Genomic DNA, 18,757 nt, shown 5'->3' on the forward strand with positions numbered 1-18,757 from the left:
CAGCTGCCGCCTCAAAGTGCACCTTAATAGCAGGCAGCGCTATGACATTAAATGTACGCTAAAAAAACAATCATACAAAAACACATTGATGTGCTCATGTGATAACTAAAAGCCATACATATAAAGTGTAGTATGTGATCAAGTGTCTTATATTCTCTCATTATATTGGTCCTCCTTCATATCACACCACTGATGTGAAAAATTTTCAGTCCTTCCATGACACCACAGGTGACTCGAATATAAAAAGTGCTCAATCACCAAATGACCAAATGACCATGATCTCTTATAAAAAATTTAAAAAAGCAGGTCAAAATCTGCATTTTACAGAAGAAACGCTTATTTAATGTCATAGCACTGCCCCTTTCTTTTTGTATAAATTTAAGAAGTGTTAGCTGGGTTCTGGGGGAGAGACGGTGGAGTTTCCTGTGTCCCAGAATGCATTGGAAAATAAAAGAGAACTACACCCACTTCTTGTTAGTACAGAGCAGCTCAAGTGGTGAAACCATTTGCTTCCATGTGCAGGCACAAGCATCAAGCCAGCTGGCAATGCTTTCAGTGCCAGGCAGGAGCAGAAACATTGAGCATTATTTTACTGTAGCAAAGCTTTTTGTGGCAGCTAAAAACCTCACCAGCAAGTGTCTGTACATGGAAAAGATAGTGCGGGCAAGTGTCATGATTGCTAATAATGTATCATTACCCATAGAAGAAGTGGAACAGCATCTAACAAGTCACCAAGCAGGTATTATTCTAAAGCCTAGTACGCACTACCCAGTGGGCTGAAGGAAAAAAAACTGAAGCGCTTGCGAGGAGCAGTTGTACTAACTATGCGGTTAGTTCAGCGATTTTCCCCTCTGAGCTATTGGGGCAGATCCACATAGAGAGTACGCCGGCGTATCTACTGATACGCCGGCGTACTTTCAAATTTCCCGCGTCGTATCTTTGTTTTGAATCCTCAAAACAAGATACAACGGCATCTGGGTTAGATCCGACAGGCGTGCGGCTTTGTACGCCTTAGGATCTAAGATGCAATTTTTCGGTGTCCGCTGGGTGGCGTTCACGTCGTTTTCCGCGTTGAGTATGCAAATTAGCTATTTCCGACGATCCACGAACGTACGAGCGGCCGTCGCATTCTTTTACGTCGTCTCTAGTCGGCTTTTTCCGGCGTATAGTTAAAGCTGCTGTTTCGTGGCGTACAGTTAGACCTGCCATGTTAAGTATGGCCGTCGTTCCCACGTTTATTTTGATATTTTTTTTTTGTTTGCCTGAGTTGTCTGTGAATCGGGATGGACGTAATTCACGTCTATGTTTAAAAAAATTACGTCCTTGCGACGTCATTTAGCGCAATGCACAGCGGGAAATTTAGGGACGGCGCATGCACAGTTCATTCGGCGCGGGGACACGCTTAATTTAAATGAAACACGCCCCCTAATCGCCGATTTGAATTACGCGCCGTTACGCCGCCAGAGATAGACTACGCCGCCGTAACTTACGGCGCAAAATCTTTATGGATTTGAACCAAGGACAAGTAAGTTACGGCGGCGTAGCGTATCTCTGATACGCTGCGTGGGTGCAGATCTCTGTAGATCTGCCCCAGAGTGTTCTGACTGGGGGGGTGCCCCCCACCCCCCATAACACAACGGTCAGTGTCATCTTCCAATTGGATGGCAATTGGCAGAACTTTTTCAGTCATGCCCTTTCGACAGAAGCCATGCAAACGTCTGGCTTCTGTCGGACCAACTGTAGTACACACGGGCTGGATGTCATCCGGTTTCTATTGAACCAGATTATGCCGCCTGATATTCGGCCCATGTGTGCGGCCCTTTAGAAGATTAAAGTATATGAACACATAACTTGCAGAGAATTTACCAAAATGGCTGCGATCACACCACAAGATAACCACACCTCCCCTTTAAGCACTTCCCATTAGAAAAACAACACTTTCATTGGGCATTTAAAGCGGATGTGCCACTAAAAAAATATATTAAAAGCCAGCAGCTACAAATACTGCAGCTGCTGACTTTTAATATAAGGACACTTACCTGTCCTGGAGTCCAGCGCCGATCGCAGCAGATGACGAGCCGATCGCTCGTCACCCTGCTGCTCCCCCCTCCATCCACGGTGAGGGAACCAGGAAGTGAAGCGCTCCGGCTTCACTGCCCGGTTCCCTACGGCGCATGCGCGAGTCGCGCTGCGCCCGCCGATTGGCTCCCGCTGTGTGCTGGGAGCCGAGTGTTCCCAGCATACAACGGGGGACGGACGGGAAGCAAGGGAAAAACCCGTCTTTTTCCCGCATCGTAGGGCCGGAAGTGGGTGCAGATACCTGTCTGTAGACAGGTATCTGCACCCCCCTCCCCCCTGAAAGGTGTCAAATGTGACACCGGAGGGGGGGAGGGTGCCGATCAGCGGGACTCCACTTTAGAGTGGAGATCCGCTTTAACAAGCATTTTCGATGCTTTTTCAATGCTTCAAAGCACGTAAAAAATGCTATAGGTGCATTAATGAAAGTTGCTTTATTTGTCATAATCAACACACACGTGAACTAACCCTAAGATGCAGAAGAAATAAAATGTTTTGTTTTTTTTTCCTTTGTTGCACATGGCTGTGTATGTATATATAATATTTTTTTTTCTCCACTCTTGTATAACACACCAGTAAATTAACTTTTGTCCTGTGAACTTTTGCAGAATTGTATCATTGTAGATATCCAACTGTCAAAGGACATTCTATCAGGTTATACTATTTACACAGTCAATTCTGTTTGTTTTCAGAGTGCTAAATGTTTGTCGACACTGGGTAGAACATCACTTCTATGACTTTGAACGAGATGCAGACCTATTGGTGCGTTTAGAAGAATTTATAGGAACAGTCAGAGGTATGGCCTTGTGTCTACATTTCTAAACATGGGTTCACATTTACTGGCAATCTAGTTGCTGGGCAGTTTTTACATTCTTCTTGTGTTTAAAGTACTTGTCAGTATTAATGCTCTCTGTTAGGCAGTTACCGTACTTCTAATTTCCTATCCTATTAACAAATTTGTTACTGGGACACAAATAAAATAAAAAATCTCTGTTTTTGTGAGGGCACATAGAGAGCTCTTTAAATGTACTGAAAAAAAATGTTCTTGGGCCTTATTTATGTTTCTTGTGACTGTTTAGCAGTAATAGAGTGCATTTTTTTAAGGGCTTGTTAAAGGGGTTGTAAAGGTACATTTTTTCCCCTAAATAGCTTCCTTTACCTTAGTGCAGTCCTCCTTCACTTACCTCATCCTTCGATTTTGCTTTTAAATGTCCTTATTTCTTCTGAGAAATCCTCACTTCCTGTTCTTCTGTCTGTAACTCCACACAGTAATGCGAGGCTTGCTCCCTGGTGTGGAGTGTCATGCTCGCCCCCTCCCTTGGACTACAGGAGAGTCAGGTAAAGGGTGGGCTTTAATGCCCACACACCACAAATATGTGTCACTGGACAGCTGTGCTGAGGTGCTAATAGCATGCTCCCTGCACAGAGCCCGAGCTACCAATAATTAGTTGCCAGCAGGACTGGCTCCTGTTCATGTGACAGTGGTCACATGATCACCAATCCTTCCCACTCCCGGGTATACAGATCCAATTAAAGGAACGTTGGGTTTGGGCCAGAAAAGGTTAAGGGAAATTTAAAAAACTGTATGTTTATGCTTTCTAACAGTAAAAATGACATTGGTTTTGCTTATATGGTGGCTTTTTCTTTTTTTTTTAAATGACAGAGGTTAAAAACTAAAATCCATTCTGATGTTACACTTATATTTTTATAGGAAAAGCTATGAAAAAATGGGTGGAATCCATCACGAAGATCATCCTACGAAAAAAACAGGCGCAAGCCAATGGACCTAGCCACAATATAACATTTGAAAGTTTGCCACCTCCCATTGAATGGCACATAAGTAGGCCTGGACAGATAGAAACCTTTGACCTTCTTACATTACATCCTATTGAAATAGCTCGTCAGCTGACTTTATTAGAATCTGATCTCTACAGGTACTATTTCATAATGAATTTTTTTTTTGATATCCAAAATTACATGGTTTCAGTAGAAAAGTCAAATCCTGAATCACACATTATTAATGCAGTATGAAAAGCTACAAGTCAGCCAATGTGATCTAGAAAACCCACTGATAAAGATCTAACACATCCTAAGTCTCAGTTCCAAACTACTGAAGCAATGATTGTTATTGGACAAAAAGCCAATATTTTGTCAGCCGTTGTCAAATGACCAGATCACACCAATGTACACATGCATATGTATAGCCAAATATGCTAAAGATGCGGGTACATTCTCTCAAGTTCATGATATGTACATGTATGGCCAACTTTTAATCACTGCTACTGTTTGAAAAGACCTGCTGCGCTATCCACCGACCATGCAAACTCATAAAGTGCTAATAAAAATTATGAACATTCCAAAATTGTGCTGTATTCATTAAAGATAGTGAGATTTCATCAACGTGTTAATTTATTGCACAAATAATAAATATAATAAATTAATATATGACACAATGAGGTTGATTTCCTAAAGGCAAATATACTGTGCACTACAAGAGGAAGCTCTGCTGATTTCTATCATCCAATCATGTGCAAGCAAAAATGCATTTTTTTTTATTTTCCTTGCATGTTCTCCACAGATCTAGAGCAACTGCACTTGCGGTGCACAGATTATTTGTCTTTAATAAATCAACCCCAATGTCCAAAGTAAGTCCCCATATAAATGTGCAAACAAAAATAAAAAATCACTATTCAAGGTGATTTGTTCCCAAGGAAGAAAACCTTCACCAACACCAAAGGATAAATGCTCCCCACCTGATTGACCTTCCTTACACAGGTCAAATAAGGATGCGTCATGCACCATGACCCAAAGGCGACCAGGATCAAGGTTAACCACTTGCCGACCAGCGCACAACAATATACGATGGCACGGCTGTGCAAATGGGCGTACAGGTATGTCCCCTGTAAATCACGGCTTAGTGGGCGTACTCTGTGACCGTGCACGCGGGCCCCCTGCAGACTTGATGTCCGCCTGTGTCCTGCGATCCTGTCGCAGAGCTGCAGAACGGGGAGATGCCTATGTAAACAAGGCATTTCCCTGTTCTGCCTATCAACATGACAGTGATCTACTGCTCCCTGTCACCGTGAGCAGTGATCTCTGTCATGTTCTAGTGAGACCAGCCCCACAGTTAGAATCACTCCCTAGGACACACTTAATCCCTTGATCGCCCCCTAGTGTTTAACCCCTTCCCTGCCAGAGTCATTTACACAGTAATCAGTGCATTTTTATAGCACTGATCGCTGTATAAATGACAATGGTCCCAAAATAGTGTCCAATGTGTCCGCCATAATGTCGCAGTCACAATAAAAATCGCAGATCGCCACCATTACTAATAATAAAAAAAATACCATAAATGTATCCTCTATTTTCCTATTTTGTAGACACAAACCAATAAATATACGCTTATTGCGTTTTTTTTTAATCAAAAATATGTAGAAGAATATGTATCGGCCTAAACTGAGGGAAAAAATATGTTTTTTATATTTTTGGGGGATATTTATTATAGCAAAAAGTAAACAATATTGCCTTTTTTTTCAAAATTGTTGCACTTTTTTTGTTTATAGCACAAAATAAAACCCTGCAGAGGTGGTCAAATACCACCAAAAGAAACCTCTATTTGTGGGGGAAAAATGGACGTCAATTTTGTTTGGTTGCAACGTCGCACAACCGTGCAATTTTCAGTTAAAGTGACGCAGTGCCATATCGCAAAAAGTGCTCTGGCCAGGAAGGGGGTAAATTCTTCTGGGGCTGAAGTGGTTAAAGAACAGGCTTGTCTGTGCGACTAAACAGCCCAGCACAACTTCTGCCTCGGTCAAGCATCCACATAAAACATCTAATCTTCAGGCTCAGAAATAAAAATGACAAACCATGGTGCTCACTGTAAAAATGTATAAACGCTTTATTACCATACCTCAATTAACTCACAGGTAAAATGGCAAATGAATGCACCTCTCACAATTATCCAAAGGCAAGCAGTGTTGTCCCGGTGGTGAAAGCTCAATGCCACAGTAGTAAAGTCAAAAAACCCTCCCTCTCACTACTGTTTGGCTGACTACATAAAGAGAGATTCCCATGCTATACTAAAGTATGTTTGGTCAACTGAATCCTGGTGAGTCAAATATTGTAATCAGCAGTAGCATGCTGTCCGTTAAACATTCTAAAGGAACTGACATTTAGTGGCTCACATGACACTGGTATCTGGAGAGTTACCGGTACTTTTGTATCCAATAAAGAGTTAAAAATAAGCAGTTACATGGTGTGTATACATTCTATTTTTTATATATATATATATATATATATATATATATATATATATATTGTAAGGGGTTAGCTCGGTAGCGGGGGTGTGTGACCCCCTGGATGGGTTCACTACACACGGAACAATACAGAGAAACAGCCGAAGACGGTTGAAAACAAAGAATTTGGTTTATTCTTCCATCTTGCTGTCAAACATAAAATAAACTCTGGCCACTTGGGGCGTCTACCTTCACCACACAGGAACCTATGGAGTCTGGCACAGCCTAGTGCTGGGCAGACACTGCTGGTCCTACATCAGAAAACAATAGTCTCTTTTTTATTTTTATCACACAGAAAAATCAACAGCACCTCACCTCTTCAGAAGTATTTCTGCTCACTGCTCTCCTCCACTCAGAAAGCCTCAGGATGCAGCAATCAGTAGTAATCCTCTGGATTACTTATAGAGGCCTTGATTGCCTCATTCTGAACAGCTGAAGTTTTTCAACGCCCTTAAATCTTTCTGGCTGCTTCTGCAGCCGACACCTGATAATAATTGGTATATTGTCTAAACAAGGCAGAAATGTATCTCCTGTCTGTGACAACACCCACAGATTAACCTGACTTCCTGTCACTATATATATATATATATATATATATATATATATATATATATATATATATATATATATATATCTCTCCCTTTACAGCAGTTGATGAAGTGATACTAAAGTCTTGCTTTTTTTTTTTTACTTTAAAAATAACAAACATCTTGTACTTACCTGCCCTGTGCAGTAGTTTTGCACAGAGTAGCCCGTATCCTCTTATTCTTGGGTCCCTTCCTTCTATCGAGTGCCCCCACAAGAGCTACTGCTCTGTGTGTCCATTGAGACATGGAGGCGTGGTTTTGCCCCGCCCCCTTTCTCTCCTCATTGACTGACTTATCTCAGCCAACCAGGAGGGAGAGTTTCGGACAGTCGAGGAACTTTTGCACATCGTATGGATTTAGATGGGGCTCAGGTAAGTATGAGGGTGCTGCGGCACACTGAAGGTTTTTGTTATCCTATTGCATTGAATGCATAAATTACACCCTTTTGCAAAATGGTAAAAACTTCTGCCTTTACTCTCTTTAACAACTTGCCGACCAGCCGCCGCCGTTTTACGGCGACAGGTCGGCTCCCCTGCGCGAGAGCCCGTAGCTATACTTCGGCTCTCGCGCAGGCCAGTAGGGGCAGGTGCGCGTCGCCGGAGGCACACGCGATCGCTCGTTACAGAGCGGGGACCGGGAGCTATGTGTGTAAACACACAGCTCCCGGTCCTGTCAGGGAGAGAAATGCTGATCTTCTGTTCATACAATGTATGAACAGAAGATCGGTCATTTCCCCTAGTTAGACCACCTCCCTACAGTTAGAACACACCCAGGGACATACTTAACCCCTTCCCCGCCCCCTAGTGTTAACCCCTTCACTGCCAGTGGCATTTTTATAGTAATCCAATGCATTTTTATAGCACTGATCGCTATAAAAATGCCAATGGTCCCAAAAATATGTCAAAAGTGTCCGAAGTGTCCGCCATAATGTCGCAGTACCGAAAAAAAAATCGCTTTTCGTCGCCATTACTTTGTTTTTTTTTACGAAAAATATGTAAAAGAATACGTATCGGCCTAAACTGAGGAAAAAATTCTTTATTTTTATATATTTTTGGGGGATATTTATTATAGCAAAAAGTAAAAACTATTCTTTTTTTTTTTTCAAAATTGTCGCTCTATTTTTGTTTATAGGGCAAAAACTAAAAACCGTAGAGGTGATCAAATACCACCAAAAGAAAGCTCTATTTGTGTGGGAAAAAGGACGCCAATTTTGTTTGGGAGCCACGTCGCACGACCGCAAAATTGTCAGTTAAAGCGACGCAGTGCCGAATCGCAAAAAGTGCTCTGGTCTTTGACAAGCAATATGGTCTGGGGGTTAAGTTAAGGAGAGTCTGTTTTTTTCTGACCTTGGATTATTTTTTTTACTGCACTTTTCTTCTTCTTTTCTTTTTTTTAATAGGGCTGTACAATCTTCAGAACTTGTTGGAAGTGTATGGACTAAGGAAGATAAAGAGATAAATTCCCCCAACCTTTTAAAAATGATCCGGCACACAACTAATCTCACATTGTGGTTTGAAAAGTAAGTTCATTGTTTATTTGCAGCAATTGTGTCTGATGTATCCAAAATGTTGTCTCTCTTGCTCAGTTGATCATCTTATTCTTATAAATGTTGTCTTCCCCAGATACCTTTTTTTTTTATACATAGAGAATGCAGAGAGGTATTTGTGACTGTTGTGCCTTTTGTAGCTTCCCACTGCCAGGCCCTGTGCTCCACTTTTAAACGGTCAGGCCATTTTTGCAGTTTTTCCATTGCTTTTCCATATATTTTTCTGAAAGCACATGACTAGTAGACCAGTAGAATACAAATAAGGTGCTACAGATTTTTAGGGCACAATGATATTTGCGCAAATGTTTATCAAAACAATATTTTTGCTAAAAATACACTACAATCATAGCAGATTATTTGTTATTACAAAGCACATTTTACAAAATTACTACTAAATATAAAAGCTAACCTGTATTGAGTTAATAAAACCACTATTTGTAAATTTGCCTTTTTGCGAAATGGTGAAAACATACACAAAAATTTAAATATCCAATCTTTTTCTAAAAATCTAAAGGTTTTTATTCTTCCATTACAGCTTTCAGAGTTTGTTAACCACTTGACCACCGGGCACTTAAACACCCTTCCTGACCAAACCAATTTTCAGCTTTCGGTGCTCTCACATTTTGAATGAAAATAACTCAGTCATACAACACTGTAACCAAATGACATTTTTGTCCCTTTTCTCCCACAAATAGAGCTTTCTTTTGGTGGTATTTGATCACCTCTGCGGTTTTTATTTTTTTCGCTATAAATGAAAAAAGAACGAAAATTTTGTAAAAAAATGAATTTTTCTTCATTTCTATCATAACATTTTGCAAAAAAGTAAATTTTCCTCATAAATTTGGCCTAAAATGTATACTGCTACATATTTTTGGTAAAAAAAAAAAAATTCGGGGATATTAGCACTGTAGTGGCACTGGGCACGGTAGTGGCACTTATGGAGCACTGGCGGCACTGATGAGTACTGTAGTGGCACTGGTGCGGCACTGACAGACACTAGCAGCACCAATGGGCACTGAAGTGGCAGAGGTGGCACTGGTGGGGACTGTAGTGGGCACTGGTGGGGACTGTAGTGGGCACTGGTGGGGGCTGTAGTGGCCCTGGTGGCACAGATGGGGACTGTAGGGGCACTGGTGGGGACTGTAGGGGCACTGGTGGGGACTGTAGGGGCACTGGTGGGGACTGTAGGGGCACTGGTTGGGACTGTAGTGGCACAGATTGGGACTGTAGGGGCACTGATGGGTAGTGTAGTGGCACTGTGTGGCACTGCTAGGCTCTGCTGGGCACAATGTAGATTTTCACTCACTTTAAAAATCGCTTCTCTCCTCACATGCTGTATCGGTGTGAGGAGAGAAGAGAAGACCTCAGGATGACCTTTTTTTTGTTTACATTTCTCTGCTCCCTCATTGGAGGGAGCGATCAGGTGGTGAAGAGCCGCTATCATTGGCTCTTCACCGTGATCCGTGTTGCGTCGGGTCCCCTGGACCCGGCGAGCACGGACACTTACGCGAGCGCGTCTCAGGGGGCGCGCAAACGAGGAAGTGCACGAGGACGTCCCAGGGACGTCGTGTCAAAACAACTCGACCGCGCTGTAGCAGTATTTTTGCTATAGCGCGGTCGGCAAGTGGTTAAAGAGCCCCCAAATCATATATTTTCTGAAAACACATAACTAAATATAAAAGCTTAATCTGTATTGAGTTAATAAATAACAAATATTAGTAGTTTAAATTAAATTACGCCTTTTTGCAAAATGGTGAAAATTGAATGTACACAAAAATGTAGGTTACGGTGAAGGTGGATATCTCTCTGGTCTGGCAAGCCCTACATAAGCTTAAGGCGTGGGTTAAGACCTTTAAGACCAGATTGGGGGAGGTGGAGGACACGATCCCGCCGTTACAGAGTTCATCCGAACACATGCAGAACCAGATCAATCAACTCCTTGCAAAACAGGACGACATGGAGAACAGACTCCAAAGGTGCAATCTTCGCTTAATTGGTCTGCTAGAAGGGACTGAGGGCAAAGACCCAACTACGTTCCTAGAACAATTACTGATCACAACGTATGGCAGAGAGGCCTTCTCAGCCACATTTGCGGTTGAAAGAGCGCACTGCATGCCAGCTAGGCCACCACCACAGGGTGCTCCCCTGTGAACATTTATTGATAAACTGCTGAATTACAAAGACTGATACGCAGCACTATGCATGGCACGAGTGAAAGGCAACATACCCATTGGCAATGTCAAGGTCACCATTTTCACAGATTATTTCCACTCAAGTGCAGAAGCACAGACAAAGCTTTACAGAAGCCAAAAGACGCCTACGCATCAAAAACCTTAAATATTCCATGCTGTTTCCTGCACGCCTTTGCGTAGATGATGATGATTGCACCATTTTGTTTGAAACTTCTGAGGACCCGATCACCTGGCTAGAACGCAGAGAAACCAACAAGAGAGCAACCGATTTAATCTTCAATATACAGCACCCGGCTGTGTCTGCAAGCCCCCCTCACTGCGACATAAAGGGAAATTGTACCACTTATCTTAGGTCCTGTAATCTCCCTATTGGACCGCTCTTTCAGTGTCTCCTGTTTGCCGCTCACATCGCTCCCCTCTGTCCCCACCTTTGTCATGGTGGCGAGATCCTATCTTTAATGCGTGCAGCCTGAAATAATATAACACTCGATCATACCTCCCAACTTTTCAACTTCAGAATGAGGGACAAATGAGCATAACTAAGTTGTTGAGCGGGGGGGGGGGGGGTTCGCGGATCAAAGTTGTTGAGCGGGGGGGGATTCCGTGGATCAGCGTTGTTGAGCGGGGGGGGTTACGTGGATCAGAGTTGTTGAGCGGGGGGGCCCGAGGATCAAAGTTGTTGAGCGGGGGGGGGGGGGTCCACAGATCAGAGTTGTTGAGCGGGGGGGCCACAGATCAGAGTTGTTAGCGGGGGGGACTCCGTGGATCAAAGTTGTTGATCGGGGGGGGTTTGTTAAGGGAATATGCCTACACCAGTTGTGGTCGGTGTTGTGCTGGGTAGGAGGGAGTGGGGAATGTTATATTAAAAGTACAATGCAACAATTACAAATGCTGTCATTTACGGTATGCAAAGTTCAGTATATCTTCACATGCTTTATCATTTGGAGAGCTTCTTTGCTGTGTGTATATAGGGCAAGGTCTCCCTCTTGTGTGACACTGTGGTACTGCTTGATCAAATTCCTCTGTCACTCTTATCAAACTTTACCATGGCATCTCTGAAATTCTTGACCTGGAATGTCAGGGGATTACAACACAAAATTAAACACTCAGCAGTCCTGACTTATAATAAAAAACAGGGCAGACATCATAGAGATACATATAGATGGCTGTCTACAGCTTGCTCTTAAACGCCCCTGGATTGGCTGGGCATATCATTCAGTTTATACCCCACACGCAGGAGGGGTGCCATTGCTCATAACCAAGTCCTGCATTTTGAGTTGTGTGACCTGTGCTCAGACCCACAAGGTCGCTATGGTTTCCTACATGCTAAAATATACGGAGAACAGATTTGCTGATGGCTTCTTATGTAACACCCCCATTTTGCATGACAGTCTTGACGGAGGGACTAGACTTTATGGCACAGCATCCGACGATCCCTGCCATTGGATGGCACATTACTATATCTAGCGGATTCAGGCCCCTCCCTGGCTGAAGCTCTACGAACAATTGAACGTTTCGGCTCCTTTTCCAGACTCAAAATCAATTAGGAGAAGTCACAAATTCTCCCACTTGATTTTGCCTCCCAAACTGAATTGCAGTCACAACTACCCCTACAGCGAGTTAACAGTATCAAATAACCTGGGAGTGAACATCACTAGGTCACCGTCCGATTATGTCTCTCTCAATGTAGTACCACTGTTTTCCCTGATTAAATCTAAAACACAAATATGAACACATCTCCCTCTTGGGGTACTAGGTCGTATCAACCTCATTAAAATGATACTCCTCCCTAAAATTCTATATATACTCTGGCACACCCCTGTGTATTTACCACTGAAGTATTTCAAAACCATAGATGTAATTCTCAGACCCTTTGTTTGGGGGAAGAATAGACACAAACTGGCATGGTGACTACTTTAAAAATTCCACTGATCTAGCCGGCGTGGCCCTACCGGACTTCAGTCTATACTACTTGTTCCATATGGCTAAGACTGACAGGAAGAGATTTATTTTACTCCTATGTCCTGCCTGGGCCCAACTGACAACAGACCCCATCTGTGCCATAGCGGCAGGCATTGAGGGTACTACAAACAAAGAGGAACACAACTCCCTCCTAAATCATTATAGAAAGATATGGAGACTAGCCTCTGTCAAACTAAACATACCCACACATAACGACTATTCTCCCATCTGGCATAAGAATTCTTGACTGTATTAGACACAGAAGCTTGGAGCAGAAGTGGAATTGTCTACTTCTCCCACCTACTGATGGCATATTGAAAACATTCAACACATTTAAAAATAAAATTTACCCTACAGAACCACATGTTTTTCTGATTTCTACAAATCCGACATGCTATTCATTCCCAATTCCCAGAATCACTACCTAACCCTACCCGCAATCCAATAATGGATATAGTCAAAAGTGAGGACCCCCAGAAATTAATATCAATATTCTACAACATGCTACATACTCCATCAGCTAAAATGGCCTACAATATAAAAACACGATGGGAGGGTGACCTGGGGAATCTCGAGGACGAAGATTGGAATGAGGCACTGGACACATGTCAAGCTGTTTCACCCAAACTGTCTGACAGATTAACCCAAATATATATTCTGCACAGCACATACCTCTCGCCTGTAAGAATGGCTCGATTTAATCAGGTACAACCTTCCACATGCCTGTTATTTAAACCAGAAATGGGTGCATTCTACCACCTCCTGTGGTCCTGCTCATATATACAGGTAAATGAGGTAAAACTTCTCTTTGCAAAGAATACTCAATCACATGCAAGGAAAACATGAAGTTCAAACCAAGCATCAGAATGAGGAAGAAAGGGCATTTAAGCGACTTTGAACGTGGCATAGCTGTTGGTGCCAGACGTGGTGGTCTGAGTATTTAAAAAACTGATGATCTACTGGGATTTTCACACACGCACACAATCTCTAGGGTTTACAGAGAATGTTCTGGAAAATAAAAAAAATCCAGTGAGCAATAGTTGCGTGGATGAAAATGCCTTGTCGATGTCAAAGAAGAATGGGCAAACTGGTTTGAGATGATAGAAACAGTATCTCAATTAACTACTCGTTGTAACAAAGGTATGCAGAATACCATCTCTGAACGCACAACAGATCAAACCTTGAAGCACATGGGCTACATCAGAAGACCACTCCGGGTGCCACTCCTGTCGTCTAACAGGAAAGGAGACTACAATTCACACAGGTTCCCCAAATTGGACAGTAGAAGATTGGAAAAACATTGCCTCGTCTGATGAGTGTCAATTTCAGCTGCATTCAGATGGTAGGGTCAGAATTTGGCGTAAACAACATGAAAGCATCGATCCATCCTGCCTTGTATCAATGGTTCAGGCTGATGGTGTTGTAATGGAGTGGGGGATATTTTCTTGGCACACTTTGGTCCCCTTATTACCAACTGAGCATTGTTTAAAAGCCACGGCCTACCTGAGTATTGTTGCTGACCATGTCTATCCCTTTATGACTATTTCCAGCAGGATAATGTCACAAAGCTCAAATCATTTCAAACAGATTTTGTGAACATGACAATGAGTTTATTGTACTCCAATGGCCTCCACAGTCACCAGATCTCAATCCAATACAGCACCTTTGGGATGTGGTGAAATGGAAGATTAGCATCATTGATGTGCAGACGACAAATCTGCAGCAACTGCGTGATACTATTGTGTCCATATGGACCAAAATCTCTAAGGAATGTTTCCAGTACTGTACCTTGTTGAATCTATGCCTTCAAGAATTAGGGCTGTTCTGGAGGGGAGGCAAAAAATGAGTCCAACCCGATAAGAAAAGGTGTACATAATAAAGTGGGCGGTGAGAGTATATGATTTCAGACTTGCTTTTCTCCAAACTATAGCACGTTGGCAGGTATACATAAGAAACTTGCTTTTCATGAGGAATTGAGCATTGTTTCAATAAGCTGTAGGGGTACCAACAATTCAGTCTATAAATATAGTTGATTCACCTGCTGAATGAGTTTAGATTGAGTCCACATAATACAGTATTTATTATGTGGACTTCCCCATATTAAGAAGGTGGCACCGGAATGTTAAAAAAAAATGCCACAAACTTTTTAGAGATATGCCAAGGATTGAATCCCTTTTGGTCTTGGAGAGTTTTTTCTGTCTTTTAGATAGAATAGGAGATAATCTTGCTACTTTAACCGGTTCCCGACCGGTGACGTATATTTACGTCACTTTGAAATTCCCGCCGGGCACGTGCACACGCCCCTGCTGCGAGCTCCGTGATTGTGCCCGCGGGACCCACAGACTCGATGTTCGCCGGTGTCCCGCAATCAGGTCACAGAGCTGCAGAACGGGGAGAGGCAAGTGTAAACATGCATCTCCCCGTTCTTCCTAGTGGCACTGTCACTGATCGTCTGTTCCCTGTCATCAAGAACAGCAATCAGTGACGTGTCACATGTAGCCACGCCCCCTAACAGTAAGAATCACTCCCTAGGTCACAGTCCCTAGATCACACTTAACCCCTTCAGCGCCACCTAGTGGTTAACCCCTTTAATGCCAGTGTCATTTTCACAGTAATCAGTGCATATTTATAGCACTGGTCGGTGTAAAAATGACAATGGTCCCAAAAATTTATCAAAAGTGTCCGATGTGTCATAATGTCACAGTCACGATAAAAATCGCTGATCGCCGCCATTTCTAGTAAAAAAACGAAAAATATTAATAAAAATTTCATAAAACTATCGCCTATTTTGTAGACGCTATAACTTTTGCGCAAACCAATCAATAAACGCTTATTGCGACCAAAAATATGTAGAAGAATACGTATCGGCCTAAACTGAGCAAAAAAATGTTTCTTATCGTCCATGGACGGACACAGTTCCTTAAATCTTGACAAGTGGGTTATGTTCCTGTTCACAGGAGAGGACTAGGCAGAAACATGATAGATAATTAAATACAAGTTAATTTTAACAGAGTTGAACAGCCCCGCCCAGGGGGGCTGTCCCTCAGCCATAACCCTCCTCCCTGCAGTATGCAGCCTCAATTTCGTTCTGCCTAGCAAAGGAGAAGGACGTATGGCTCCCTTTGGGCCCAGTGCCCTGAGGAAAAGTTTTATTTTATTTTATTTTTTCTTGAAGAATCTTCTATCAACTTTCGGCTGAGAGACAGGCTGGATATATAGATCCTTGTAGTCTTCTCAGTCTGGGCAGCGAGCGTGAGCACACCTTTGCAAAGAGACTGGGTCTGCCACGACATACCCCATGACTCCTGGGGTGGCCGGTGAGCTTTCCGCTCCGAGGTCCACATATGACTGAGCTGTGGTGTTGTCTCACTCACAGTGGACCGGGCCGACAGGTACCTCCATTGCGGTTGTAGGCCTGTCAGGAATGTGTCAGTGAGTCCCCGCTTGTACGGGTAAGTACAGTCCCTCCTGCTTAGGTGGGTTGGTACGGCTGGGTATTCCTGGGGTTCGGGGGTCCTCCTATCCTCCCTTGCCTGCTCCTTTTCCCTCTGCTGCATTGCTAAAATTTCTGCTGCCGGGGGGGGGGGGGCTTACTTAGTGGACTGTGGTGCGTTTGTCCTGCGTTTTCTGTGCTGGGGGTCTTTTTACTGTGATGTGTTTTTGCATTTTTAGCCTAAGATAGGCTTTCCCTGTTTCCCAGCGCCATTCTTTAGGTGTTTTTCACTTACATTGAAAACTCCCATTGGCGGCCATTTAGTTGTAGCCTCGCTATGGCGCAGCCTATGTTGCTGTCGGCCATTTTCTTGTGGCCGTGTTTTGCTCTATCTGAAACGCTCGGCGGCCATCTTTGATGAGTCTTTGGCCTCTAGTGCTGGTTCTACGGCGCACACAGGTCTCCACACAGATACCTCATGGCTTTACCTCACGGTTTTTCTCCTCTCCACACTCTGTGTACTGAGGGTGGGCAGCAGCGCTGTGCAGTCTCCTCCTGTGGTGAGTCCCCTGGGTAACCCCCTGGTCAGCGCAGCAAGAGGGTGGGTTTTCATTCTAACACTGAATAGGGCCCTGGGAGCTTCTGTTTTTGGAGTCAGTATCTGGGTTCTTCTTCCCCAAACATGCCTGAGGTGGCAGCTGGTGCTCCTGCACCTGGGATTCCCACAGACACTTTGTTGTTAGTCCTGGAAACTCTGGTTACCAGGGTGGGAGCGGAGTGCGGACATAAGGGGGGTAAAAAGCGCCCCCCTCCCCCCGCTATCCCCTGGGGAATGCTCTGTATCAGACCAGAACCTGGCTGCGGCTCAGGTCCCCGGTTTTGTTTTATCTGGAGCAGTGGACCAGGTACTTGTGAGGATGTTCCCTCACTTGGATCGGTGCATGACAAGGCACTTGTTGGTGCGCTTTTCACTGCTCTGTGCAGGTTTTCCCTTCTGTGCCCTTCTTTGATAATTTCATAGATGCGCAATGGGAAAAGCGGCAGATGGCTTTTGTTGTCCCTCACCGCCTGGCGGTTCGGTACTCCTTTGAGGAGAGCCTTTAAAAAAAAAAGAGGGCTTCCCCTCTGGTGGTGGACTCTCCGGTTGCCAGGGTGTATAAGGTACCCACTCTCCCTATTGCGGGAACCCCTGCTTGTATGGATCTGACTGATAGGAGATCCGAAGCACTGACCCCTTCCATGTTTTCCATGCTGGGGTCTGCCTTGCGGCCTATTTGGGCCACTACTCTGTGGTCTCAGTCACTCACTGAGTGAGCATTTTGCACCAGACTGTGGAGGAGCACCGGCTCTCTCCCGAAGTTATTAGGCTGGCGCACCAGCTGGTCCAGGGCCTTGTATATGTCTGTGATGCTTCACTGGATGCCGCGCCCTTGATATCCATGGCTTCTGTTTCAGAGATGGTTTTATGCTGCTTCCTCTGGTTGGAATGCTGGTCTGCTGACCAGGCATCTAACATATGCCCTGGCGGATTTACTCTTTAAGGGTGGGAGGCCTTTTGGGTCCTCGCTGGACGACATTATCAAGGATGTCACTGGAGGGAAGAGCACTCTCCTCCCTCAGTCCTCCAGAGGGAAGGAGCCCCGCAGTCGGCCGGGTCCTTCCTTTCCCACGCCGAAGCGGTATTTTCGTCAGTCAGAGTCCGCGTGCAAACCCTCCCAGGCCGACAAAGGCTACAACGTTCCTGGGTGCGTAAGCCGATCACGCCGGCACTCAAACCCACCAGTGTATGTAGCCTTCCCCTGCCCATCTCTGGGGTGGGGGATTGGCTTTGCAGGTTTACATCTCGGTGAACCTCCCTGCTCTCCGACCAGTGGGTCTGCGAGGGGGTCTCTTTGGAGTACTAGATAGGGTTCCTTGCTATCCACCAAACCGATTTTTTCCCTTGTGTCTCCCTCTTCTTCCGGCTCGTCGGTCTGCCCTGGGGCAGTGTGGGACTTGCTAGGCTGCGGGTAAGTTTACCTGACCTGCAGGACGAGAGGTTTGAGGGTTTCTATTTGAATCTGTTCTCTGTCTCGAAGATGGACAGGGTCCGTCCAATTTTGGGCCTCAAGCCCTAAATGCCTTTGTGAACGTTGGGTAGTTCCGCATGGAATCCATTAATTCGGTGGTAGCTGCACTCCATCCGGGGGACTTTCTGGTGTCCTTGGACATCAAGGACGCATACATGCATGTCCCATTTTGCGCAAATCACAGAGGTTCCTGTGCTTTGCGATGGGGGAGGACCACTATCAGTTTGTGGCCTTTCCTTTTGATCTGGTGTCAGCACCAAGAGTTTTCACCAGGGAGCTCGCACTTATCCTAGCTTGGCTGGGACTGCGAGGCTTTGCCATTGTGGGCTACTTGGTCGACTTTCTTCTGAATGTGTCTGTAGCCATTCAGACCCTCCGAGAGTTCTGGTCCCGACTCAGCGTTTTGGAGTACTTAGGGTTGACCCGGACTCCTCGCTGGCGAAGGTCTTTTTTCCCCTGAGGGAATTGCAGACTCTTCAGTCTGCAGTGAATGCATTGGCATCACGCAATCGGTTATCTCTCCGTTTTGCATGCGAGTCCTGGGCCTGTTGGTAGCATCCTCGAGGCGGTACCGTATGCCCAGTTCTACACTTGTGT

The 18,757-nt window shown here is 44.5% G+C and overlaps 1 protein-coding gene across 2 annotated transcripts in view; it reads left to right on the forward strand.

Moving 5' to 3' along the window:
• SOS1 (SOS Ras/Rac guanine nucleotide exchange factor 1) overlaps positions 1-18,757 on the forward strand; it is a 412,587-nt gene that overhangs the window by 301,490 nt on the left and 92,340 nt on the right. For both annotated transcript variants that reach the window (XM_040350763.1, XM_040350764.1), the window contains 3 exons: positions 2,769-2,872; positions 3,788-4,010; positions 8,358-8,477. In XM_040350763.1, coding sequence (XP_040206697.1) covers positions 2,769-2,872; positions 3,788-4,010; positions 8,358-8,477 — 447 coding nt within the window. The remainder of the gene's footprint in view (positions 1-2,768; positions 2,873-3,787; positions 4,011-8,357; positions 8,478-18,757) is intronic.

Source organism: Rana temporaria, chromosome 4 (assembly GCF_905171775.1).
Source record: "Rana temporaria chromosome 4, aRanTem1.1, whole genome shotgun sequence".
Taxonomy (NCBI): domain Eukaryota; kingdom Metazoa; phylum Chordata; class Amphibia; order Anura; family Ranidae; genus Rana; species Rana temporaria.